The sequence below is a fragment of the Hylobates moloch genome, unplaced genomic scaffold, assembly GCF_009828535.3.
Source record: "Hylobates moloch isolate HMO894 unplaced genomic scaffold, HMol_V3 SCAFFOLD_8, whole genome shotgun sequence".
Lineage (NCBI taxonomy): Eukaryota > Metazoa > Chordata > Mammalia > Primates > Hylobatidae > Hylobates > Hylobates moloch.
The window spans coordinates 23,778,203-23,805,754 of NW_026652283.1; the positions used below are offsets into that span (position 1 = coordinate 23,778,203).

The window sequence follows — 27,552 nt, forward strand, 5'->3', positions numbered from 1 at the left end:
CTGCCTCATTTGCCTTGCTCACCATTACGAGTCAAGCTCCACCGCAGTAGTCCGCAGAGTCGGAGCTGAAATCGTGTGGACAAACGCTCCCGGGTTGTCCGGACGACAAGCCTCGCCCACTTGCACTCCAGGAAAAGAGCGCAGCCGCGCGGAGGCTCTTCCGGCCGGCGCCCCGCCCCCTTTACTGACAGGTTGCCCACCTCCCCCAACCCCACCCCGCTTGGCAGTAGACGGACAGAGGAGTCGAACTGGTCGAGACTTTTGCGGCCCCGGCGTGCCGGAAAGTGCGTGAGTGCCGCCGCCGGGGAGTTTTGTTCCGTTTCCCTGATCCTGGGGTCTGGAAGCGAAATATGCTCTGGGCGAGGACCACTGGGTGTGGGAAGAGGGTTTTGAACGTCTCCTGACGTTGACGGTTTATTTCCTAGAGTGTGTTGGGTCTTTCTGTGAGGGTTTCGAGAAGGAAACCGGCATGCGACTGGTTCATGCAGCGGACACCCGGTGGGAGGCCTGGGCCACTGCCGTTTAAGCCAGCAGGGGGATGGGGCTCATTCGGCAATTTAAACAGAGAAGTAAGTTGGCTCCAGAGGGTTGGTTATTTTAAGATTAATGACCTTCGGATTCTTCTCTCTGCTCTATTGTTTACTTTCTGTGCAGAGTACGTGTCCTTTTCCTAAGAGCGCCCTAAACAGGAATTGAAAGTGAAGCAATTCCTGGGTAAAATATTCCTTAACATGAAGATCGCTGAGGCCCCAAAGACTCATTAGTTTCCCGAGGTCACAGACTAATTGTACTAACCACACTACCTTCAGAATTTCAGTCTCCTCGCACATGAAGAAACGCTGGCACCTTACACCGACAGGAAAACTACAATTAAGTGAGGCTCTTCTCCGCAAGCCCGACTGAGTTCTCTATAATTGTAGGGCATACCTACACCCTGTTTTAGCATTATGAGACCTGAAATACTTTTAAATTACTGGCACCATTTCTCATCTCTGAATTCTAAGTTTATAATGCTCGATCCCTTCCAGTGTTATTGACTACATGCATTATTCATAGATAAGTAGTAGGACTAAGCTAGTCTTTGTGGGTTAAAGTGTTATTATCCCTATTGTAACCTGTAACTATTATAGGTTGTGTAACAGTTATTAGCATTTTACATCCATATCCTGGTAGCAAGATAAAAACATTTTAATAGCGATTTCGTACAGAGTTCTTACTCAGTTTACCATAGCTGTTGGATATGAAAGTTAAGGCTTCCTTTTAAATTAGTTTCAGTAAAACTAATGTTTAATGATAAAACACCTCAGTCAACTCAAATTAGGATTCATCGGGGTAAGGAGATAGTGCAGTAATTCCCAAGTTACCTTAAAATAGTGGGCTTTTAGAGGAAAGGCTTTACTGAAGCTCTCACTGTATCTACCCCATGGGGAAGAATGATTAACAACTTTGGGCACCACATAACCCCCAGTAAAATGGCAATTCTCCAGTAGCCTAGAACTGGAACTGGTTAAGTCTTAACTCCTTAGCCTGGAATGACAGGGGGGAAAACTATCAATGGGGACTGCAACAGCTGTCTCATCCAGCGCACACTTCCAAGTTTTCAGAATAATAGGGGGCTTCTCTTAGTCCTTCACTCTTGGCTCTTTACTTAAAACAGTAACCTCCATGACTTCATGCAGAGTTCAGGTGCAGCCTCAGGGCCCTGCTGAACTCAAATTGTTTATTCACTACATTGTGAACCCAAGGAGACCTATTTCTCTTAGTGGCTAAAGTAAACCTAAATGCTTCAAGGTCAACTGGGTAAAGATAAACTGCATTGCCCGGTGTGGTAGCTCACGCCTGTAATCCCAGCACTTTGAGAGGCCAAGGCGGGCGGATCACGAGGTCTGGAGATCGAGACCATCCTGGATAACACGGTGAAATCCTGTCTATGCTAAAATAATACAAAAAACTAGCCGGGCGTGGTGGCCAGCACCTGTAATCCCAGCTACTCTGGAGGCTGAGACGGGAATCGCTTGAACCCGGAAGGAAGGTTACGGTGAGCCAAGATCCCACCACTACGCTCCAGCCGGGTCAACAGAGCAAGATTCCGTCTCAAAAAAAAAAAAAAAAAAAAGATAAACTGCATTAATTCATATAAGTTAACATATCAAAGAAGAACAAATTTACCATAGCCACACTAGTTACATTTTTGCTAGGCAAGTGTTTTATAATACATAATTTGTAAAAAGACCAACAACTAAAAAGGACAACTTAAGCCAGGTCCCTAAAATCTTTCACAAGTTACAAATTGTGAATTAAATGAAGCTGTGCTGTTAGGCATTAAACAGGTTATAGTTTGCAATTTGAAATTACATCTATGTAGATTTAATTGTAAATTATGTGAAAAGAACATGGTTCCCAAGAGGTGTTTTTTGTTTGTTTGTTTGAAGACAGGGTCTCAAAATGAATTTTGCCCAGGTTAGAATGGTGGAACAATCATGGCTCACTACAGCCTCAACCTCCTGGGCTCAAGCGATCCTCCCACCTCAGCCTCTCAAATAGCTGAGACTACAGGCATACACCACCATGCCTGGCTAATTTTTTTTTACTTTTAGTAGAGACAAGGTCTCACTATGTTGCCCAGGCTGGTCTCAAACTCCTGAGCTCAAGCCATCCTCCAGCCCTGGCCTCCCAAAGTGCTGAGATTACAGGTACAAGCCACCATGCCCAGCCTAAGAATCATTCTTAGTAAGATTATTTCACACTGCTAATGGCTCTCTGCCAAAAGAAAAAAAGAAGAAGTTTAAAAAATGAAGTAGTTAATATAGTGGGTTAAATACCCTCATCTAATTTTACTCCCTTCCAAAACTACTAAATCTACAGTAAAATGATATAAAAATAAATTGGAAAAATGGGGACAGGAGATGACAGCAATAAAACTTAAGAAGCTGGAAAACAGGTGAATGAATGTGACATAGCACACCAGAAAAACCCAGTTCACTCTGCAGAATTCTCAAAAGGCACTGAGACAGGGGCCCTGAAATTGGAAGTGGACTACATGAAAGCTATTTGAGAAACACCTCTAAGTAACTCTACGCCCTTACTCCCACAGAAGACTAGAGGTTTATTTCTGGACAAAGTAATACTAGTCCCTGGACTGGGGCATCCTCAGGCATTCTAGAGAAGCACACTGGAAACAAAGTTAAGTGAATTTAGGTATACATAATGCTGGATGCAGGGCCCGCATTCCTCTTTCACTTTTTAATGTTTAATAGGCAAATCCTTAGAAGACTGGAACACTCAACTCTGAGGAACTGACCAGCCCAGGAGGAGCAATCCAAGATACTGACATCAGAGGTTCCCCAGTAAAGGCCAACTCAGAGCACCCTAAGTGAAGCCCAGAGTCTATATGCTTCACCCATATATACAGATCTAAAAAGCTTTTTTGTCTTTTCACTCATAAGAGTAGACAGAAAAGAATGACCAGACTTTGGAAGAAAGCTCAGAAGTGACAGAGACAAAGCAAGCAGAAAAGCAATTTGAAGTAAAACAGCTCAGAAGTGATAGAGACAAAAGCAAGCAGAAAAGCAATTTGAAGTAACACAACAGAAAATTTCAAGAAAGCAAGAATCAGTGAACTTGGAAAGAAAAAATGCCTACATAGTATGCTTGTTATGTGAATTAGCTCATTAACTAGTAGTAAGTACAATTTTACAAGTATTAATGTAGAAGTAATGTTGGTTCCTGTGTGTTTTTTTTTTTTCCCTAGGAAAGAGGAGCCAGAAAAGCAGTAAATATATGACCTTCAGCAAGAAAAGGTCATGGCTTCACTGCTATGCTGGCGGCAAGTGCCTTTCAGATTTTTTCACTGATTCAAGTGTATATTCCCAGGGTTCCCTCCCCAGAGAGGCATACCCCAAGTTCTGTGCAGCCATCGACTGGGGACAGGTAGAGTCACCTATCCTACCCACGAATTGGCAGCCTTGTGGTTTAGATGGATTTCTACTTCCATGTGTTATTTCAGCATCTCTTAGCTCTGTTCTTAGACTTTGGCTAGCATTTCTATTGTTTTTTTAAAATTTTGCTGAAGTAGAATTGACACTGAATTACACTTATAAAGTATAATTTGATAAATTTGGTTCATATATATACACATCTATATATGCATATTTATAGAGATATATGTGCTATATAGTATATATACTACATATAGTATACATATATAGTATACATATTTGTTTCCATAGAAACAAAAATAAAAGGAATTACTACGTACTATATATATCTACTATATGTACTACGTAGTATATGGTATGTACTATGTAGTACATATAGTACATACTGTACTATGTAGTATATAGTAGATATATATAGTACATAAATATATATGTACTACGTAGTAAATACTACGTAGTATATGGTAGATATATATACCATAATATACTATATACTAAAAATGGCTGGCTACCTCTGTTTGTCAATATATATTTTAATATATTTCTGCAAGTAATAGAAGTGCCAGCAAAAGTCTAAGAACAAGGCTAAGTGGTGGGAAAACTACATACTATATACCATATAGTATCTATACTAACTATATAGATCTGTATATATACATATATACACATATGTATACACACACACACACACACATACACACACACACACACACACATAAATGAAGCCATCACCACAATCAAGACAATAAATATATCCATTATCTACAAAGGTTGCCTCGTGCATCTTTGATTCCTTCCTGGTCTCCAGCCCCTACTCCCATTCCCAGGCTACTCTATTATAATTTTTGAGTATTTTTAACATCTCTGTAGTAGTCTCCAGCTATGCTGAGAGCAATCTGAGTGGTCAAAATTGACTGTCCAGGAAGAGCAGAAATGAACAACTCACAATAGAACACTTGGAAGATGAAAATGAGAAAATCCCCCATACAACTGAATAAAAGGCCGGGCGCAGAGACTCACACGTGTAATCCCAGCACTTTGGGAAGCCAAGGAGGGTGGATCACCTCAGGTCAGGAGTTCGAGAGCAGCCTGGCCAACATGGTGAAAACCCATCTCTACTAAAAATACATAAATTAGCCATGCTTAGTGGCAGGCGCCTGTAATCCTAGCTACTCAGGAGGCTGAGGCAGGAGAATCGCTTGAACCCAGGAGGCAGAGGTTGCAGTGAGTTGAGCTCAGGCCATTGCTCTCCAGCCTGGGTGACAAGAGCGAAACTCCATGCTTAAAAAAAAGACAAATGGAAAATAGTAGAGAAAAAAGGAAGAGAACACGTTTAGAAGTTCAAACATCCAAATTAATAAAAGTTCCAGGAAGGGAGAAAAAAAAATGGGGGAGGGAGGAAATCATGAATGAAATCATCTAAAATTTTTTCCCCAATTGAAGGAAACAAGTGTCCAGATTGCAAGGGCCAACTGAGTGTCCAGCACAATGGATAAAAATAAATCCATTATCAACACATCACTAACATTTCAAAATCTTCATGGAGAAGATTCTGTAAGTTTCTGGGGAGAGAGAGAAAAAATACATCATCTACAGAGGATCACTTAGCAGGACTGCTTTGAACTTCTTAATAGCAATGGTAAACGCAAACAGATGAGCAACTACTTCAAAATGTTGAAGAGAAAATTATTTCCAGCTTTCAATTCTATACTCAGACAAGCTATCAAACAAATAGAGGGAGCCAGCCATTTTTAGACATCCAGGGTCTCATTTACCTTCCATGTACCGTTTTCAAGAAGTTAGGATGTGCTCCGCAGAAACAAAAATAAAACCAGGAAATTGAACACTTTGGAATGTAGAAAATGGGATGATCAACATAGAGGATAGGCAAAAGGAATTTCTGGGAGCCCCTGGTCAAGTAGGATTCCAGCACAACAGTTGTGCTTCTTGATGTAGACAGCAGTCAGTCCAGAGTCAAGCAGCATGACTCACATTGATGGCTGTTACCAGCAAGATCCCTGCTGCCATTGTACCATCTTTTTAACGTGAGGACATTATGCCCAGGCAAGCCTGGCTCAGATTCTTACCGGTATTTGCCTTGTCTTGGCCATGTGGTAATGAAATTCCTGCTCTCTTCTGTGCTATGCTGACTGGACCAACTGGGGACACTCATTTTTACCCTTCTTTTTCAACCTATTCCTGAAAGCTGATGTTGGGGGTTGGTGAGCTTAAAGCAGAAAATAGTCTTCCTCCTTCCCATTTTTGCTATGTATTGGCCAGAAATCAAGTATCAATTCTACACTTTCATCTTTCCACATGCTTCAGTTGTGAGGAGCCCAGTATTCATTCATGACGTTGCAAATTAACTTCTCCAGAAGGGATCCATAAAGCCTGGAGAAGGTAAAGCCAGACTAGGACTGTTTGGCTTTAATTAACAGCAGCATTGTTGCCCCTTTCCTTGCTAGATTTGTGCTTGCTGCTCAAATTGCCAAAATTAAATATTTAGGGCAATGTTCATGAGTGCTGGGAAAACTAAAGAGAATAAGCAGGAAGTCATTAGAGGCTATCTTGGTAGAGATGGGGAAGGAGAAGCAATTGGAGAGGGGCACATGGGGACTTCTAAGACTTTTAATTTTCTGTTTCATAGCTTGAATGATGGGTACCCGGATGTATATTTAACTTTCTTTAATTTGTACATTCATATTTTATGCAGTTTCTATGTCTAATACATATAAAAATTTAAGATTAAATGAAATACAAGAAGGCACTGGCACCCTGCCTTTCAAATTGTAAAAGGTGTCAATTTTGCAAAATGCCTAAAGGGGCAGGTGAGGTCACAATGAGAATCTACACTATTGTACTTTGGGCTTGAACTAAAACAGAAGTAACAGGAGAACTTAAATTATGTAGCACAATGATTTTTAATTGAGTATGGTACTGTAATTTTAATCCATAATGATTTTCAATTGAGTATGGTACTGTAATTTTAATCCACATTTTCTGCTAGTTAACTATAAAATAACCCTTAAAACTGATCTAAAAGGCTATTTTAAAAATATAAGTTGCGGCCAGGCACGGTGGCTCATGCCTGTTAATCCCAGCCCTTTGGGAGGCCAAGGTGGGTGGATCACGAGGTGAGGAGATCAAGACCATCCTGGCCAACATGGTGAAACCCCATCTCTACTAAAATACGAAAAAAAAAAAAAAAAATTAGCCAGGCGTGGTGGCACACACCTGTAGTCCTAGCTTACTTGGGAGGCTGAGGCAGGGGAATTGCTTGAACCAGGGAGGTGGAGGTTGCAGTGAGCTGAGGTGGCACCACTGCACTCCAGCCTGGCGACAGAGCAAGAATCCATCGCAAAAAAAAAAAAAAAAAAAAAAAGTTGCTTCCTGCTTGCCCTTCAGAGTAATTCAGTCCAAAAGTCATTATGTGGGGGTTAGCAAGGCAGGCATCTGGGGAAGGTGGGGGCGAGAGAAAGGCTGGCAAGGTAATAGCCCAGCAGGGGGTACTGGAGCCCAAATGCAGTGAGGAGGGACTCTGGGGGTAGGGACTTATGCACAGCAGCGGCCTAGCAGGGGATGAGGGCATCCTGTTAGGGTAAAGGAAATGGTGGCACAGGTTTTTGGAATGGGAACAAAAGGTGAGTCTTATTCAGGAGGGAGGAAGTGGTGCAGTTTAAGTTGTTTGAGCCCAAGAAGGGTAGGTTGGGGGAAAGGGGGAAGAGGAGAAGACCATGCATGTGGGATGGTGGCGGTGGCACTCTGGCATTAGGTGGCAGAGCTCAGAGAGTAGAGTGTGCGTGCTGAATGGTGACAGCAAGAGGAATTTGATTACATAGTGAGAGGAGGGGTGATGATTATAAAAAGTAAATTTATTAAGGACAAGTGGGAACCAGACTTCTCATTGTTCAGCAAGAGTATTAAACCCATGTAAAGAGGGGAAATGAAAATAAACCCTGTAGTATTGGAATTGAATGTTAGGTAGCAGATTATATGGAGATTAATATAAAAGTCACACACACACACAACACCTAAATCTGCATGTATATACACTTGCAGCCTTGTCACTTAGAGGACCTGGCAACAGTGACAGTCCCATGGTGATTAGCATTTTTAGCACCCAGACCTTGGTTTCTAAAACATTCCATCCAGATTATAGTTTCTAAATGCTATTCTCCATTAAAAGGACTAGGTTCCTTGGAGAAATAATTTTACAATGGACAATCTTAGCAAATACGACGTTAATTGGGTAATCAAAATTATCAACCACAATGGAACAAATTTCAGTTGCATCCACCTGATAGGATGCAATGTTAAGAGCTTACTATTCAACTCTAACAGGTAGTGGGAATTATTTTCTAGGTTTAGACTGTCATGATGCCTTTAAGTTTGGAGCCTCCTCTACAAAGTAGAGTTAACACATTACACATAAAGAAGCATGATTTCACCTGTTCCTCAGGGACACCCTCTTACAGGTTGTTCATTTGGCCTCTTCACCACCAATCTTACTGCCCATCTACTATTCCAACCTGCTTAACTCACCCAGTTTCTGCTAGTTTTCAGCCTCCCTTTGGATAAGCACCCATCAATATTTGATCAGGCTTCTGCTCAATGTCCTTCAAGTGGATCTGGCCTTGCCTTGAGAGCAGGGTAAAGATAATCTCGTTTGTTGATAAGGAAAACTCAGGCTCAGCAAGGTTAATTAATCTGTACATTATGCAACTGGGATTTAAATCTAGTTTAACTCATTCCACTGTGGCATAAAAGGAGGTACACGTACCTATCTGCGGTGACAATCCACTCTCTCTCTCATCTTATTTCCTTCATATGACTTCTCACAATCATAATTGTCTTTGCTTATTGTCTCCTGTAGAAAAACGTCAATTATGTGACAGCAGGTTATTTTATTGTAAGTGTTTATAACTATATCCCAGTACATGGAACGAAAAAGTTATCAAGAAATATTTATTGCATGTAAAAAAGGTTACCATTTTCTCAATGTGTATAACCTTTTTTTATTTTTTAAGACTACAATGCAGCTAATTGCAAAAAAATTTTCCTTTCTTTAGGTATGTTATGCATAAAAGTGGATAATTTACATGATAAATGAAAATGGCCAATTCTTTAAGAGGAGAAGTACTAAAACTTTATAAAAATGTAAGTAATTATGTTGCCAATTTTATAAAAATGTTATTATATGACATGGATTGTTTAGAAATATATAATCTTTCTTTTTGAAGCTGCTGTATCTTGGACGAGACTATCCAAAAGGAGCAGACTATTTTAAAAAGCGTTTGAAGAACATTTTCCTTAAAAACAAAGATGTGAAGAATCCAGAGAAGATCAAAGAACTTATTGCACAGGGCGAATTTGTAATGAAAGAGCTAGAAGCCTTGTACTTCCTTAGGAAATACAGAGCTATGAAACAACGCTATTATTCAGATACCAACAAAACTAATTGATCAATACTACCTTAATTTAGCTGACAATCAGTGCCAGCTGTTTATGTATACCAGCTGTTGTAAAATAATTCTAACTTAAAATGGGAAGATATACATGTTGTGTAAAAAATCCCTGAGCTGCCCTACTGAACTAAATAGGTTTCAACTTCTGTTCATACTGAGAAATTATCAGCAACTTTATGCTCAATTCTGATACAAACATAGCAATTTAGCTATACTACCGATTATAAATTAATGAGCACCCAGTTTTGAATGAAAACATAATATACTTAATCCTGTAACTTAATAGGACTTAGCCAATTATTTTTAGCTTATTTCTCCATTTTACTGACAAGAGAATGCCATTTACCGAACATTTAATAAGCAAAATAATTTCTTACACACTTACTTAACTTTTGAAAGGAATCCCTTATTTTTTCACCCAATTTGGTGTATTAACAGCACATACTCAAGGTTCACTACAAAACAGTTCCTGGTAATGATTTAAATGTAGTTATAGAAATAATATGTATGGAGTGATTACTTCTGACCTTGAAATAGCCTGCTGGTGACTGGCATTACATACATAACTATTCAATTATTTCCATTATTAATGTTGCTGCTGCTACCTTTGGGCTTAAAACCAAGTCACCTGTTGTGTATCAATTACCTTCTTTGATAAAAGGAAATAAATAATGTTATCCTTTTTTTTGTCATAAAGGCAGATTTGTTTTGCATCTACTTCTAAATATGGTTTTAAGTTTAAGCAAACATACCGTTACATAATATCCACAGCACCTTTTAGAAATAAAGGATATTTCTGGCTGGGCGTGGTGGCTCACGCTTGTAATCCCAGTACTTTGGGAGGCTGAGGCGGGTGGATCACGAGGTCAGGAGATCGAGACCATGGTGAAACCCCGTCTCTACTAAAACTACAAAAAATTAGCCGGGCGTGGTGGCGGGCGCCTGTAGTCCCAGCTACTTGGAGAGGCTGAGGCAGGAGAATGGTGTGAACCCGGGAGGCGGAGCTTGCAGTGAGCCGAGATCGCGCCACTGCACTCCAGCCTGGGCCACAGAGTGAGACTCTGTCTCAAAAAAAAAAAAAAAAAAAAAAAGAAAGGATATTTCTAACAAGCTGCATAAAAGACTCACTGGTATACTATAGTGTCTATGGCTTATAAAGTATTCCATATCCATTTCGGGGCAAACAGTTCAAATTCCATGAATAAATACACACTCATAGTCACTGTAACTATTTTTATTACATTACAATAATTAGGAGTAGTACAGTTCATGACAAAAATATTACAAATTTTAGATCACTTCACAGCACATACTCCTATAAACATTTAAAAGTTAATTTCAATTAAAAGAGTGGTCATTTTTAATGTTTGATATGACCAACATTCCTAGGTCAGCGCAACCAAATGATGGAAAACAACTGGATCACACTGCATATGTCCCACAAAAGAAAGCACAATGTACAAAATGTGCATGTTTCAGTTTACACTATACAAAAATAGTTAAAATACATTCCAGGTAAACGTGTTACATTAAGAAATAGTACTAGTAAGAAATTGGCACTCAAAGGAAAAATGCAAAAGTATTTTCAACATGAAAACACAAGACAGTGGAATTGGAAACTTTCAGATAAAACACTGTAACCCAGTTAGCTCTGTGGGGGTGTGGGGGGAGAGATGGGCCCTCAACATTTCTGCAGATAACTTTTTTTCCCCTAAATTCATCTAAATTACCTATCATTATCCCAAACAGGCACTTCAAACTATTAAACTAAAACACAGATCTTAATCTAGTTATGACTATTCTTCAAGAACTCATGTGAGTATCTTTAGAAAGAAATTTTCATTTTCTGACAGCTATTCAGTTTCTCATTGCAGAATTCATGCTATCCAGTATTAACACAGAAGTTACTAAATATAAATTCAGCTTTAAAGTAACTGCTGGGTTCTAAAAAACATTACTACATATTATCAAGAAATCATTACTTTTTGACAAATGGAAATCTTCAGATAGTTTTTACTGTCTAAAAGAAAATCCCCTAAAAAAATGTTATATACTGTTTGAAGAAAAAATGGTTAGAAGAAAAAAAAATCAATGGAATACAAATGAGATGAACTTGTGCAAACTGTAACTTAACATGCCCCACAAAGTTTCTATGTATATATTAGGACAAAATTGTGCAATGGTGACAACAGTTTTGATAACCTATAAAAGTTAGGTTCTAAATTCCTATGCAGTGTGACTCAGTTAAATAGGAATGCCTACTTGGGAATATTCACTCAAATGATACAATATACGTCTGCTATATTCTTCCACAAACATGTTAATGCCTAAGACTATGTAATTTAGCTTTTTTTAAACTTCAACAAGGATTTTTATCTTTAAGGCTGTAATAATTAGATAACATTTATTTCTAGAATTCTCCCCCTTTAAAATCTCTACAAAAACAAATCTTTTGTTAAACCATTCAAAGTTCACATAAAGGTAATTACCACTACCTTAAAAAAATGCCCATCTACATCAAAAATTCAAGAGGCCTAAATATCCCCTCATAAGCACTGCAGTTTCTGAAGTATGGCCATTTCTTTCTCTGTGTAGAAACAAGAGGTACTGTGTAAGTCTTAACACCCTACCTAAACAATGTTCCAAAGATCTGTAGTTTAGCATAGCAATTCAGAAATCATACTGATTTTTACATAGAAGTTTCCTTGTCTGTGAACTAGTTCAGGCTCCTGTTTATTTGTACCCAGATAAAACTATTAATTTTTAGGTATATTTTAATTACTTATGCAGAGAAAACTGGAATATTACACATTTGGGTCAACATGAATATCTGACATACACCTTAATGTGTACACAGTAATCGTCCCAAAAGAATCACAGTTATGCCAAATAAAAAAAAATATAATCAAGTTTATTCCTTTAAAACAATGAAGTGATTTACATAAAGTAGCTCGATCAAAGAGTTTCATTGGAATCATAGCAAAACAATTATAGAGCCGGCACAGAGACCAAACCCCTTCTTTGCAAAACTAAAATACGCATCGTGTTATCTCTGGGTCATATGCCAAAGGCCTTAGTAAGATATTACAGACCACGCTAGCACTACCTAAGGACTGGGATTATGTCTCTTGTTTGGGGATACCATATACCCAGTGCCTTGTGTGGTGACTGGCATCTGGTAGGCACTCAATAAATATTTGCTGAATAAGTGAGTTCTGCAAAACAGGTTTATGAGGCCAAGACGGGTGAATCACTTGAGGTCAGGAGTTCAAGACCAGCCTGACCAATAGGGTGAAACCCCGTCTCTCCTAAAAATACAAAAATTAGTCAAGCATGGTGGCACATGCCTATAATCCCAGCTACTCAGGAGGCCGAGGCACAAGAATCACTTGAACCTGGGAGATGGAGGTTGCAGTGAGCTGAGATGGCGCCACTGCATTCCAGCCTGGGTGACAAGAGCAAGACTCTGACACCCCAAAAAAAAAAAAAAAAAAAAAAAGCTTCATGAATTGAAGTATTTTTCATTGCACGAAGATTTCTGGTTACTAAAACAATGGAATGTATTACTGTTACCAGGAGTAGTCCTAGTTGTAGATTACCTAAGGAATTCTTTCAGCACTATCTTTATTAAAATCTCCTTCCACTGGATAGGGTTCTGTCTATTCATACCAGGTTTGAAAAATCCTACTGTCGCTAATGGATTGGGCAGCAAAGAGATGTTCAAAGGATCAGCCACCACCTGAAAATTAGTGATTAGGTCAAATCCCATTATGATATCTGTCAGATTCTCCTGAGCCCTAAGGAAATAAGATGTAGGGCATTTCTGATGTGACTTAATGGGAAAACTTCATGGAGATATCCACAGCAGCAGTAAATCTTACGGTTAGGGGAATTAGAAGTATTAAAACTGCATCAAGTCATGGGGCATGTGAAAGGTAGGGAGGCAAGATGACACTAATATGGAAGGAGAGTCCTAAAATGAGAATGGATATTCAAATATAAACTTCACCTCTTGCACAATTTTGCCCAAGATTGGCACTCAAGATGGTGTAACATAAGTTAAAAAGTTACAGATTGTGCTGAGCTTGACAAATAAGTGTATCCTTATGTAAACGGAATATAAATCACACAGTTGTAAAAAAAACTAAGAGTTTGAGATGACTTCTTTTAACATGAAGAAATGGATAGTAAGTGATGTCCTTAAAATCAGAGTCCTAAAAGACACCTATCTAGAACCTAAGTCACCTTCTTCCTAGTACTTTCACCTCACCATGCCATCTCACTTCATATATTTTAAAATAAGTAACATTTAAAATTTATCAAAAGGATTGTTTTTATTAATATTTATTTTAAAGCATTATTCTTAAATATGGATCAGACTTGAAAAGTGTTTATGAAATGTTAATTTAACCAGTGTTAAGAGAACTAGCCAAACCTAGAGATTGTAAAACTTTTTCACTTCATTGTTTAAAAAAAAATTGTCTTGGCACACCACCACCCCAAAATCTCAACTTTTGAGTTAATATTTAAAAGTAATTTTTAAAAAAGTTTGTTTTCTTAAGAAACAAAAGCAATGCTCTTGATTTGTCAGCAGGACCACCACAGAGTGAGAGTGTATCTTGTTGGGCTATCCAAACTGTCCTAGTCCCTCCCCATTTTGACCAACCAATGCATGACAACACTGGATGACCGTGGTGACACAGTCCATGCTGTGAAACTCTCTATGAAAGTTCAAAGGTTCACACAGGGCCTGGCCTTGCAACCTTGGTCTCTTCAACACCTAATAAGCTATAACTGGCCCAAATAATCTTTTAATGTCACAAGCAGAATTAAAACTATCTTCAAAGACTCAAGTTGAAGAAAAGATTTAAAGTTATACTATATGAAAGAGCAATCTGACACAGGGAGACTACATTTAATTCCTATGAGAATTTTTTATACATGTTAAAATTTTTTGAATTATTATAAAAATTTAGTAGCATGTAAATATAGCCCCAAAATGGTTGCTATAATAATCCCCATTTCATACTGGGTCTGCCTTAACAGGAAAAGCTATTAGGATTCTTTATAGTAATTTATCTAATGTGAAAAGGAAATGGCCTTATAATGGTTTCCATTGCCTTGTAATTTTTTTCCATTTTTTTCTTTTTATAGAAAAAATATAATATTTTGGGGAGAGTGACCATGACTAAGAGCAGTGGAAAGGAGACAAAACCTTTGTGAACAGTGTAACTTTACATTCATCAGGGATGACAAACTATAGGACATGATGCCTAGAAGAATCATCAGGAAGCCCATAAATTTGTGTTCCCTCAATGTTTCAGTAAAACCAATTAGAAGGTCTCAACTGAAATTATAATTAGTAATTAATCCATTTATGTGACTAGATAAAACACAGAATAGGGATGATTCAAAAGCTTCATTAATTTAATTTGTTTCACACCAACATTCACAACTGGTAAGAAAAATAAGAAGTAATCAACTGCATGCACCAAAAACCCCAAGACAGAAATCTTAGGTATTCAGTTTCTTTTTCACAGGCATTGCTAGTTCAAAAACCAAAACTCTGGGAATACTGGCACTTAGAGGAAAAAAAAAAACTTCCACTGTCATTTTAAAATAAGCATTTAAGGTAAAAGCTAACAATCTGCATGGAGCAGGAAAAAAATTAGGTAATGCTAAAACAAATGCTAATAATTTAGTGTAATGTACAAAAATTACCACTTGTACTAGTATGCCTTAAGAAAAAAGTACAAATTGTATTTACATAATTACACACTTTGTCTTTGACTTCTTTTTCTTCTTTTTACCATCTTTGCTCATCTTTTCTTTATGTTTTCGAATTTCTCGAACTAATGTATAGAAGGCATCATCAACACCCTGAAACACATAAAAAGTATTAAAATGTGAATATATACGATGGCTTCATGTGCACAGGTAACAAATTTCCATTATTAATGGAAAAAATATTAAGAAAGGATTCTTTATGTTTCTCTTCAGGCAACTGAATATATATTACACATATTAGGACTTTTAGAATTCTTAAATGTCATCTGCATAGATGTTTTGTCAATATTATAAACAGGAACACTAATTTTCACAAAAGACAAGGATAACCAACGGCACAGAATTTTAAATAAGGTAATGACTTTTTCACAGGAGAACTTAATTTGCTAGTATTTTTTCCACATTGGCAAACCTAAGTCACCGAAATCCAAATGCATGTGTGTGTGTGTGTACACTTAATTGTCCTTATGTTTCTGGACTTTAGATATAAGCCACGCAACTGTAAACTATGTTCATATATCTTCACACACAGTAACAGTATTTGAGCTCCAGTTCTATACTTACGTAAAATCCATTGGATTTAAAAATTTACCAAAAAGTAAAAAACAGTATTCGAACATCCTATTCCAATAATTTATCAAGAAGTAACAGTTTCTAAACATATTATTTCAGTTTTCAAATAATATATATTAAGGGATTAGTTTCAATTCATATATTTATCATTAAGAAAAAGGTTTAAAGTGACCCCAACACAAGAGAATACCACTTTACAAAAAACACTAATACCTCAGATTTGTGGAGAAATTAGCTAAATCATTTGAAAGGTCTTACAGTTTACCAATCTGGAGGAGATTCTATCCCATAAAGTTTTAATTTCTGCTTAATATATTAGGTATTCAAAAGCTTACCATATAAAGCCAAATATCCTGTCTTCAAAGAGTTTAACAGTCATTGTGACCACCATCTATTTATGATTAAAGCAAGTTATTTAAATTTAATGGCTAAAAGTGATTTTAAGCGATAATAATTTTCAACCTAATAATCTACAGTGTGAAAAATGGCACTCTCAAAGTGGTAGAAGAGTAGATTTTAAACCTGCGATACTTAAATTATGCAAGATCTATACACAAGTCAATTCTTGTCATGTCGCCAATTAAAAGAAAAATATAAATAAAAGCAAAAAATGAAGAAAAAATGATTCTCTCTATATTTTAAAGCCTATTCAACTGAGTAGTAACTATAAAAAGAAAATCTGTTAAGTTCACAATACTTCCAAACCTAGACAGCAGAGGGAGTCTTAGAAACAAATACCCAACACATTAAGTTGTATAAATCAAGCCACTTTAAGAACAATGAAAACTGGGTTTTTACTCATTGTAATCACTTCTGTAGGATCTTATAAACTATATAAATAAATATTAAAAAAATTATATGTGTAAAAATATTCAAGTTATATTATCTTGAAATTAATTTAAAATGTTAAGTGGGCTGGGTGCGGTGGCTCACGCCTGTAATCCCAGCACTTTGGGAGGCCAAGACAGGTGGATCACTTGAGGTGAGGAGTTTCAGACCAGCCTGGCCAACATGGTAAAACCCCATCTCTACTAAAAATACAAAAATTAGCTGGGCATGGTAGCAGCTGCCTGTAATCCCAGCTACTCAGGAGGCTGAGGCAGGAGAATTGCTTGAACCCGGAGAGGCGAAGTGCCTTGCAGTGAGCCGAGATCGCACCACTGCACTCCAGACTGGGTGACAGAGCATGACTCTGTCTCAGAGAAAAAAAAAGAAAACAAAAAATGTTAAGTAGTATTTCTCCTTTACTGTACTACTAAGATTAACGATATTTCAAAATAATAAAATTTGGAGCAGGAACAATGAAAATTAGCTACAGTTAATGAGTTTTCCTAATAGATCTATAATTCAAGAAAGCGTGACCAATTTTTTTTTTTTTTTTTTTTTTTGAGACGGAGTCTCGCTCTGTCGCCCAGGCTGGAGTGCAGTGGCGTAATCTCGGCTCACTGCAAGCTCCGCCTCCCAGGTTCACGCCATTCTCCTGCCTCAGCCTCTCTGAGTAGCTGGGACTACAGGCGCCCGCCACCACGCCCGGCTAATTTTTTGTATTTTTTAGTAGAGACGGGGTTTCACCCTGGTCTCGATCTCTTGACCTCGTGATCCGCCCGCCTCGGCCTCCCAAAGTGCTGGGATTACAAGCATGAGCCACCACGCCCGGCCGTGACCAATATTTTAAGAGAGGTAAACATAGAATGGGAATGACAGGCTAGTCCACATTAAGCAAACAGTAGGATAAAAACCAGCATTATTTATTTGAGCTCTAGTGAACGTCTCCAATAAAGTCCCCAAACTGCACTCACTATGTTTCCCACTCTCTAATATCATTACTGATACTACACAAACATATGCTTTTGTTTCTCCCACAGGAGAAAGGAAAAGTGGTAAGAAATAATTTACCAGCAATACAATACCATCAAGGTTTCATTACATATATGTATGTGTATGTATCCCTTCAGGCTAAACTCTTTAACACATATAGAGGGGAAATTTTCCAATGACATAATAAAAATTATTCTGTAGCTTGCCAGCACTTGACAATCTACTTGACAGTTTAGAATCATAAACCCTTAGAATGTGATGGAATCTTAAAAGAGGATCTAATCTAACTCCCTTAGCCTGAATGAATAAATTCCCTCTGATCACATCCTTATGTAATCTACTCCATTTCTACTACTTTTACAATGAAGAAAAATGCCAATGGTACTAAAATGGTAAAGTAGAAAACAATGAAAAACCATGTGATGGATACAGACAAGACACATTTTATGGTGAAAACACAGAATTTGAAAACATTACTTTCTAAGATTCTGACAAAGATTCTAGGCTTATATTGCAATGAACTCTCCTCTCTACATCATCTTGCTAAAATTAAGTAATTTTGGCCCGGTGCAGTGGCTCACACCTACAGTTACAGCAATTTGGGAGGCTGAGGCAGGAGAACTGCTTGAGGCCAGGAGTTTGAGACCAGCCTGGGCAACACAGCAAGAACCCGTCTCTATTTTAAAAATAAATAAATAAGTAAGTAATAAAGAAAATTAACTAATTTCAATCATGAAGGAAATGTCACAACCTACAGAGAGCAATGAATTCTTTTTTTCTTACATGAGAACTAATCATTCTCACACATACACATAACATTATCTTTTTCAGAACTAAGAAAAGCTAATTTATGTATGTTTATCATTGTCAAATTTTTATTTATTTATTTATTTCCCAGAGGTGGGGTCTCATTACATTGCCCAGTCTGGTCTTAAACTCCTGGCCTCAAGCAATCCTAGTGCCATGGACTCCTAAAGTTCTGGCATTATAGGTGTGAGCCACTGTCCCTGGGCCAAAATTTTTTTACTTTTACTTTTTTTAAGAGATAGAGTCTCCTTCTGTTGCCTAGGCTACAGTGCCATGGCACCATCATAGCTCCCTTCAACCTCAAACTCCTGGGGTCAGGCAATCCTCCTGCCTCAGGCTGCCAAGCAGCTGATACTATAGGCACACACACCACAGCCAGCTTGTCAAATAAATTTAAAAAAAAAAAAAAACTATTTAATTTTAAATTTTTAATTACCAAGTATACTCCTCTTTTATATAAATTACTTCCATGTGTACTGAAAAAACAAGGATTCATCACATCAAACAATTGTGACATTCACCTACAGTCACTGTATAAAACATAATTTGCATAATTAGAAATTTTACAATAGTACATGCTTACACCTTTGTTTTAAACATAAAGTAGAGCATAACACTTATTTTACTCTAAACAATTCTATTTTTAAAATCATCTAATGGTGAGACAATAGGAGGAGAAAATAAAAAATTAAAACCACCACCTAAATCTGGTCATGGTACCGTTATTTAAAATGTGTAACTTTTCAAACTGCATTGTTAAATATGCAATATTTTAGAGGTTGTGGTAAAATTTAACATGCAAAATTGCTTTAACTGCAAAATATTGCTTTACACAATGATATTCAAAAAACATTCCAAGTTCATAAATTTCAATAAAAATTAATACCAGTCATACTTTGTTTCTGAGTTTAATAGATTAGTACACCACATAATATCTTTTGGGATTGAGTCTACTATTCAAATGCATATTTTATACTTTTGGGAAATATCTATAATTCATGTAATAAAGAACACCAACTTGTAATAAATATAATAAATGATATGCTAGTAGTTTTTGAAAACTGTAATTTTATTGCCTATTCTTAAGAATATGATATATTACAAACAATATGCATCCAAAGCTTAAGCTCTGCCATGAACTTTATGATACCTAGTGAAGTATTTTCTGAGCAAGACAGAGTTTAATATGGGTTTAGAAACGAAAATGAGAACTCCACGCAATAAATATTTACTGGGTAGTTACTATGTCCCAGGAACTTTACTATGCAATGGGCGTGCAAAGATTAAAAATATGTAATTCTGGCTAAGATTTTGCTGTCAAATAATACAGGAATGAAACAGAAGAGGTTATTTCAACATAAATGGGAAGCATATAATAGTTAAGAATAGTATTCTGGGAATACACAGGAAGGGCTCCATGCCTAGTCTAAGGGTTTAAAGAAAGGTTTTTAGAGAGTAGGAGACTGGGGAATCATGAGAGTGTTAGCTAATTAGTAAGACTAGGGATAAAAACACTGGCATTCCAAACAAGAGCCAAGACTAAGGGAAGGTAGGAAATAACATGGTATTTATTTATAGAAGAACAAAAGAAATTCAGGCAAGATGAAGTTTTTAGATATAAGACCAAAAAAGAGCTGGAGTGGTGGGAAGGTAGTAAGGACTATCTGCAACACACATGGAACATGTGATTTTATTCTATAGCCAAAATGACTTTTTTTTTTTTTTCTGAGATGGAGTTTCGCTCTTGTTGCTCAAGCTGGAGTGCAATGGTGCAATTTCAGCTCACTGCAACCTCCGCCTCCCAGGTTCAAGCAATTCTCCTGCCTCAGCCTCCCAAGTAGCTGGGATTACAGGCACGTGCCACCATGCCTGGCTAATTTTTTGTATTTTTAGTAGAAACGGGGTTTCACCATGTTAGCCAGGCTGGTCTTGAACTCCTGACCTCAGGTGATCGCCCGCCTAGGCCTCCCAAAGTGCTGGGATTACAGGCATGAGCCACCGCACCCGGCCGAAAATGACATTTCTTTGAAGTGTATCTCTCCGGTTGCACAATGAATGATGGCAGCAACTGGTAAACCAAATAGGAGGTTCTAACAGTCCAACAAGAAATGATAGGGGCCTGCACTAATGATGACAAAAAAGACACAGAATGTAACATCACAGGAATTTGTGGATACTTCCAAACCAGGGGGAAAAGAGGGCGGCAGGAGTCATCCTAAAATTCCCAGGTTTCTCACTGGGGTAAGAAAGTGCTGTGCTACTGATGCCACTGAGATGGAGAACTTAGGCAGAAGAATGGTTATTTGCTTGTAAAATATCCAAAAGAAAAAATACATTTAACAGTGGCCTTTTCCCACCTTCTGGGCCATTCAATATTACTGCTCTCTACTATCGCTCATATCTTTTTCTCCCTACTAAAAAAAAAAAAAAAAGCTACTGATTATCTCAAAACTTGAGTATGATTTCCCTTAAAAATAAAGGCAAATATCAGTTCCCAAATATTTAGTTTACTTAAGACTCATTAAATCATTAGACTTTATGCCAAATATAGATTAGTCTACTACAGCCATCAAAATTGTCTCAATTATAATTAATTCCCACTAGATTAAAAATAAATGTACTAATTATGGAAACAAGTTTCTTATCTTTTAATACTTCAAGTTAGAATACTAAAGTAGTTCTAAAGTGGTTGCCACCTTGTTACCTTTAAAAGACATCTGCTTTCTGCCAAAATTAATGTGCTGAACTTAAACTTACCAGATTACATTATAATGCATTTTTTAATTTTCACACAGCCAGGAGTCTTTTCTTCTTTGCTGATTTTTTTCAATCTGTATTGTCGGATCTCTCTCACCAATGTATAAAAAGCATCCTCCACTCTCTGCATTGTAAAACACAACTTCTGTAAAGTCTGTTTCATTGGTAAGAGTAATTTACTGGGACAGCCATGTGCAAGAAGTTTGAGATTATGAGCTTAAGAGTTTTTTTTTTTTTTTAAACAGACATCAGACTGTTTGAATAAAACTGAGGATGCAGTTTTAAAATATGGGCTAGAATCCTGGTTTGTTCTTAAAAGTCAGTTTTGTTTTCTAATGGAATTAAATTTAAAAATTTTTAAATTAGGAATTAGGAGAGATTATGACAAGCCTAAACACAGGTATTAGCACCTGTTTGTCAATTAATGCAACCGTTTTAGTTTGCTAGTCTTGGAATTAAAGCCTAAACTGAAGTTAGCTTTAAATTACTTCTTTGACTTAGGAAAAAAGTGATTTATATACTATTGATTCCCACACCCTCCCCCAGGGGAGAATGAGAAGAAAAATGGTAAAATATGGACATGAAACCTTTGTTAAAAAACAACAAAAACATAAAAGAATCTCAAAGGTGAGTCAAGAAACTGGAATCTTGAGTTTTATTTTAAATTTTAACACCTTCCAGTCTATTTCCAGGGTCTACAAGTGAAGCTGAGACTGGGTCTTCTGTATATGTTTAACTATATTATTAAAATCCTAAATGAGAGCTGCTTACCGTAATATAAAAACGTCATGAATTGAAGGACACACACAAAATAGGAGCATTTTGTATCCTTACTACAAGTTCTTTTTTTATTTTTTTGTTTTAGAGACAGGGTCTCACTGGGTTGCCCAGGATGGAGTGCAATAGCATGATCATGACTGCAGCCTCGACCTCCCAGGCTAGGTGATCCCCCTGCCTCAGCCTCTCAAATAGCTGGGACTACAGGCAAGCACCACCACACCCGACTGATTTTTGTATTTTTTGTAGAGACAGGGTTTTGCCACGTTGCCCAGGTTGGTCTCAAACTCCCGAGCTCAAGTGATCCGCCCACCTTGGCCTCCAAAGGGCTGGGATTACAGCCATGAGCCACCAAACCTGGCCTTACTACAAGTCTTAAAAATAATTGTTAGAACAGTGTTCAATCATACTGGCTTTGTACCTTCTATTCTAATTTAAATACTCTGAATAGGGTTTTTCTTGCTTAAACATAAGAAAGCTATGACAACAGGTACAATCATATATTGGCCATATGGAGATAAAGTTTTTGATATTTTCCAATCTAGAAAATTAGGCAGTCGTCAAAGTTAACTGTGCTGCTTGTTTGTTCAGAAAAGCATACCATCAAACTAGGGGCACACAGAAATATTAATCTATATATAGTGCAAATTAAAAGATGTAATATTATGTTAATTCTTCTAAAAGAAAGGTAGTATTTTTTAAAGCTGGTATATTTTACTCCACATTTAATTTTAAGGGAATTCTATTCTTTTATTTTAAAATTAAGAATGAATTACCTAATTTGGGGATTGGCATATATATTTTAGCTTTCTGAGATTGGTAACATCAATGTTTCTACTGAACCAAATGTAACAAAGTGGACCTAGCATCTAAAAAGTTAATATATCACCAGTACCATTTGTAGTTTTAAATTCAATCACAGAGAATTGGCAACTAAGTATTAGCTGAAGTAAACCAATGGCTAGGGCTTAATTTTTGCATGCAAAAGTCATCTGTACATCTACTGCCTACAGTAGTTAAGAAAAACACACCTCAGTTCTTTAGGGCACACTAATTTTTAGAAATCTCAGAAGTATATTAAGAACTGCTTTAGTAAAGTACAGAAATTTACCTCTAAAGTCAAACTTTAATTTAAAATTCATAATGTTAAGTTTCAATTCAAAAGCAGGCATTTAAGTAACGTGATTATATATTAAAATCCGTATCTCAAGTCATTAACATATACCATCCAGTGATATATTTATATTTAACTAATAACGAAAATCATTATATTCTAAGAACAATCTTATTTTTAATGGAATCAATTTAGTCAACTAGTTAGCTAAGCCAACTACAAATACAAATTTTCAACTACCTTTGTTGGCACTTTAAGTTAGATAACCACTTACACCTGTATATAAAAGATTTTAAGTGTCAGGTGTGGTGACTAACGCCTGTAGTACCAGCACTTTGAGAGGGCAAGAGATGCCAGGAGTTTGAGACCTCATCTCTACTAAAAATAAGATAAATTAGGCATGTTGGCATGAGCCTTAAGTCCCAGCTACTCAAAAGGCTGTGAGGCAGGAGGGTTGCTTGGGCCCAGGAGTTTGAGGCTTCAGTGAGCTATGACTGTACCACTGCACTTCAGTCTGGGCAACAGAGCAAGACCCTATCTCTAAAAAAATTTTTTTAATCGTTTTAAAGTTTATATTTATCATTAATCCTCAAAAGGAAAGGGTTTATTATTTTTACCTTTGTCTTGAAAAAATTATGTATCCAAAATTTTCATTAATAAGCAACATAAATAAGGCACTAAAATAACTTTGTAGCATGTAAAATGTAAAGCATGAGCTCTAAGATATTTTCACAAATGATTCTCTTTCAATTTGAAAATCAATGTAAGAAATTTAAAAATATGTATGTATATATACACACACACAAACCAGGTAAAAGCTCATATTTTCATAAATTTCTAAGAATGTAAACTTCTATTCCTGTTTAAAAAAAAAGTTATAAGGTCAATGTAGAAGTACCAAAACATGAAGGAGAAAAACAGTATTGGTCCTCTACTAATTTAGCAGAAGCAAATTTTGATTTTAACTTATTTCTAAAATCAGTTTGAATGTGTCTACTTTTTCAGTGACAGCATCCCCACCACCAATAGTGAAATATATGATTTTTGTTTCCAGCAATGCAGAGAGAATTGGAAGCCAAAATTAAAAAGAAGAGATTATTATCCACCACCAAGAATTCAGTGTCAGGACCTCAGTGGCTCATACAATTAACAGCACAGGGTGACTTTTTCCATTTCTTATTTTTAGTAATAAGAAATTTAGGTTTTAGAGTACCAGTTATTTACCACAGTTTTTCAGACTTAGTTATTTCTTGATAATATGCTTTAAAGTCATACACCAAGAGAGCATGAGAACATTATCCTTGTGTACACTCTAAACCACTGGCACTGGCTCTTATTTTTAAAATGCCTACAGTATATACCTATGAAACAAAACACTGGTTTTTCACATTCCAAAATTTGTAGATAATTTTTAAAGATAAAATATAGCTGAAACAGATATTTAATACCCACTGGCTACTCATTAAGCTCTTAACTAGCACACAATGATTTTTTTGAGAATAGGACTTGTTGCCACATATACTCATTTTGTGTTTTTTCTGTTTTTTTTTTAACTTTTTCTTTTCTTTTTTTTTTTTTTTTTTTTTTTTGAGATGGAGTCTCACTCTGCCGCCCAGGCTGGACTGCAGTGGTGCAATCTCGGCTCACTGCAACCTCCGCCTCCGGGTTCAAGCGATTCTCCTGCCTCAGCCTCCCGAGTAGCTGGGACTAGAGGCATGCACCACCACGCCCCGCTAATTTTTGTATTTTTAGTAGAGGGGGGTTTCACCATATTGCCCAGGCTGGTCTCAAACTCCTGACCTTGTGATCCGCCTGCCTCAGCCTCCCAAAGTGCTAAGATTATAGGCATGAGCCACCGCGCCCAGCCTACTTTTGTTTTTATACACATATACTCATTTTCAAATGTCACTTATTAAACTTTAAGAACAATTGAAAAAACGTAGGAACAAAAGTATACAACTTTAAATATGTAAATCTTTTAAAATCAAGAGATTGACAACATTTTCAACTCAACTATTATCTGAAAACATACTTGTGAGGCTATGGAAACAAAGCACTCCATATAGAGAAAGAACTGTTAACCAAAGTATTCTAAATCTTGCTAGACTATGCTTTTACTAAGAGATTTTGTTTTAAGTAAGTTTTTGTTTCTGTTGAATCTGCAAATTCTTGCAAAACTCTGTCAAGGAGGCAACACATCAAATACCCTAACTATATACAGATGCAAGACTACCAGCCTTTTGCAGCGGAAGGGCATGGAGGAACAAGATGTATTCTAAAACCCAACTGTGCATCCCTCACTTTCTCAAGAAACCTTGCCACCCACAGCCTATCTCATGTACTACTGAAATGCAGAAAAACCACTGCTTGGGAGACTACCATGGTGCACAGCAAGTGCACAGTAACTGTTCCATCAATTTTTAACTCATAAAAAGCTAAAGTTCAAAATACTGATCTCAGGTACACAAACTCAACTACTATTAAACAGAGACATAGCACATAAGGAGGTTGTTTTGCAAAGCATTCTTTAACAGGGTTCTTCTAACAATTAATTTAAATATCTAGAAATTAACAACAAAACCAGGAAATGAATCACTCAACATTTTTAGGTTCGTAAAACTAATTTTCACATTATATTTAAATTGAGACCCCCAGAGAGCAGAAAAGCCGAATGAAGAGTAACAGATACCCCGAAAACTCTGCTTCTGTCATTCACCTTACTGAACCCTCCCACTTTTGATTTTAGCAGACTGGAAAACACACAGTTCTCACGGTGTCAATGTTTCAAATTTGACAGCTTTTGCCAACATGGCCATGCACTGTCCAAAGGGACCAGGAATATCTGTCAACAACCCAGATAAATGTGAACTAGGTAACAGTCCTTATACACTAGGAACATAGGGACCACACAATGTACTAGCAGAAAATAATTCTATTTGCCTTTCAGATATGGACTGAACTGAGTGTAAAGAATATGTAATGCATTATATTCTAGCCAAGTAACTAGCTTTTTAAAATTATAAGTTATTACGTTGGTAAAAAGATATATTCTGCAATTCTTATCTTAAAAAGTACAGCTGGGCACAGTGGCTCACGCCTGTAATCCCAGCACTTTGGGAGGCCAAGACGGGCGGATCACGAGGTCAAGAGATTGAGACCACATTGGCCAACATGGTGAAACCCCGTCTCTACTAAAAATACAAAAATTAGCTGGAGGTGGTGGTGTGCGCCCATAGTCCCAGCTACTCAGGAGGCTGAGGCAGGAGAATTGCTTGAATCCGGGAAGCAGAGGTTGCAGTGAGCCGGGATCGCGCCACTGCACACCAGCCTGGCAACAGTGAGACTCTGTCTCAAAAAAAAAAAGTACTAGGGGCCAGGCACAGTGGCTCATGTCTGTAATCCCAGCACATTGGGAGGCTCAGATGGGAGGATCACTTGAGGCCAGGAGTTCAAGACCAGCCTGGCCAACATGGCGAAACCCTGTCTCTACTAAAAATACAAAAATCAGTCAGGCGTGGTGGTGCGTGCCTGTAGTCCCAGCTGCTCGGGAGGCTGAGGCACAAGAATTGCCTGAACCCAGAAGGAGGAGGTTGCAGTGAGCCAAGATCCCACCACTGCACTCCAGCCTGGGTGACAGAGGGAGACTCTGCCTCAAAAAAAAAAAAGAGTACTAGGGTAAAATTTCTATTTCCTTTTCATGAACTATGTAAGTTTTACTTTAAGATTATTAAGGTTAGCCTGTAAAATACAAAAGTTTAACCTAACATCTAGTAGCTAATCAAACACTAAAGTTACCCAGAGAATTAGGAATCAGCATATTACAGCCAATAGGCCAAATGCAGCCACAGCCCTTTTTTTTTTTTTTTTTTTTTTCCTGAGACGGAGTCTCGCTCGGTCATCCAGGCTAGTGTGCACTGGCATGATCTCGGCTCATTACAGCCTCCGCCTCTCAGGTTCAAGCAATTCTACTGCCTCAGCCTCTTGAGTAGCTGGGATTACAGGCGCCTGCCACCACCACCATACACCTGGCTAAGTTTGGTATTTTTAGTAGAGACGGGGGTTTTCAACCATGTTGGCCAGGCTGGTCTCGAACTCCTGATCTCAGGTGATGTGCCCACCTCGGCCTCCCACCTCATTTCTGGGATTACAGCCATGAGCCACAGTGCGCGGCCAGCCTATTTTTATACTATGCACAAGCTAACAATGATTGTTGCAATTTGAAGGGTTATAATTAAAAAAAAAATGCAACAGATACCACTTGTGGCCCTCAAAGCCTAAAACATTTACTATCTTGGCCCTTTACAGAAAATGTTTGCCAGCTTCTGATTTACATGGATGAGAACTTCTAAATGAATGTTTTGTTCCTTTAACCGGAATATAATTCTTTTTGGGTGTTTATGTGTTTTAGGCTCATGATCAAAGACTCCAAAAATTAGGGCATAAAACAACCTGCTGATAAAATACAACAAGGATATGCACACTAATTTTGTTTAAAAAACAAATAAGGGCCAGGCGC

At 37.5% G+C, this 27,552-nt stretch overlaps 3 protein-coding genes across 11 annotated transcripts in view; 1 reads left to right on the forward strand and 2 right to left on the reverse strand.

The window, feature by feature from the left end:
* DNAI7 (dynein axonemal intermediate chain 7) overlaps window positions 1-8,799 on the reverse strand; it is a 93,280-nt gene extending 84,481 nt beyond the window's left edge. For 2 of the 4 annotated variants that reach the window (XM_032159848.2, XM_058443302.1), the window contains exon 1: window positions 23-107. In XM_032159848.2, coding sequence (XP_032015739.2) covers window positions 23-25 — 3 coding nt within the window. In that variant the 5' untranslated portion in view covers window positions 26-107. Of the gene's footprint in view, window positions 1-22; window positions 108-803; window positions 845-8,718 lie in introns of those variants that run through there. The other 2 variants (XM_058443304.1, XM_058443301.1) reach the window with 2 other exon arrangements.
* On the forward strand, window positions 172-10,084 carry ETFRF1 (electron transfer flavoprotein regulatory factor 1). 4 transcript variants are annotated; one of them, XM_032159853.2, is made up of 4 exons: window positions 181-284; window positions 426-569; window positions 9,008-9,095; window positions 9,179-10,084. In XM_032159853.2, the coding sequence occupies exons 3-4, from the start codon at window positions 9,045-9,047 to the stop codon at window positions 9,398-9,400; spliced, it is 273 nt and encodes a 90-aa protein (XP_032015744.1). In that variant the 5' UTR covers window positions 181-284; window positions 426-569; window positions 9,008-9,044; the 3' UTR covers window positions 9,401-10,084. The 4 variants fall into 4 exon arrangements, with proteins under 4 accessions (XP_032015742.1, XP_032015744.1, XP_032015743.1 ...); XM_032159851.2 differs by lacking the exon at window positions 426-569 and having other exon boundaries at window positions 172-284; XM_032159852.2 differs by lacking the exon at window positions 426-569 and having other exon boundaries at window positions 181-288.
* Window positions 10,085-10,621: 537 nt separating this feature from the next.
* Window positions 10,622-27,552, reverse strand: part of KRAS (KRAS proto-oncogene, GTPase) — a 46,046-nt gene continuing 29,115 nt past the window's right edge. For 2 of the 3 annotated variants that reach the window (XM_032159861.2, XM_032159859.2), the window contains exon 5: window positions 10,622-15,283. In XM_032159861.2, the coding sequence (XP_032015752.1) occupies window positions 15,167-15,283 (117 nt within the window). In that variant the 3' untranslated portion in view covers window positions 10,622-15,166. Of the gene's footprint in view, window positions 15,284-21,030; window positions 21,270-27,552 lie in introns of those variants that run through there. The other variant, XM_032159858.2, reaches the window with a different exon arrangement.

Excerpts from the sequence above, each read along its gene's own strand:
- ETFRF1 (XM_032159851.2), top strand. The coding sequence starts at position 9,045 with ATGAAAATGGCCAATTCTTTAAGAGGAGAAGTACTAAAACTTTATAAA. Across the intron at positions 9,096-9,178 it reads TACTAAAACTTTATAAAAAT|CTGCTGTATCTTGGACGAGA; the intron begins GTAAGTAATTAT and ends TTCTTTTTGAAG.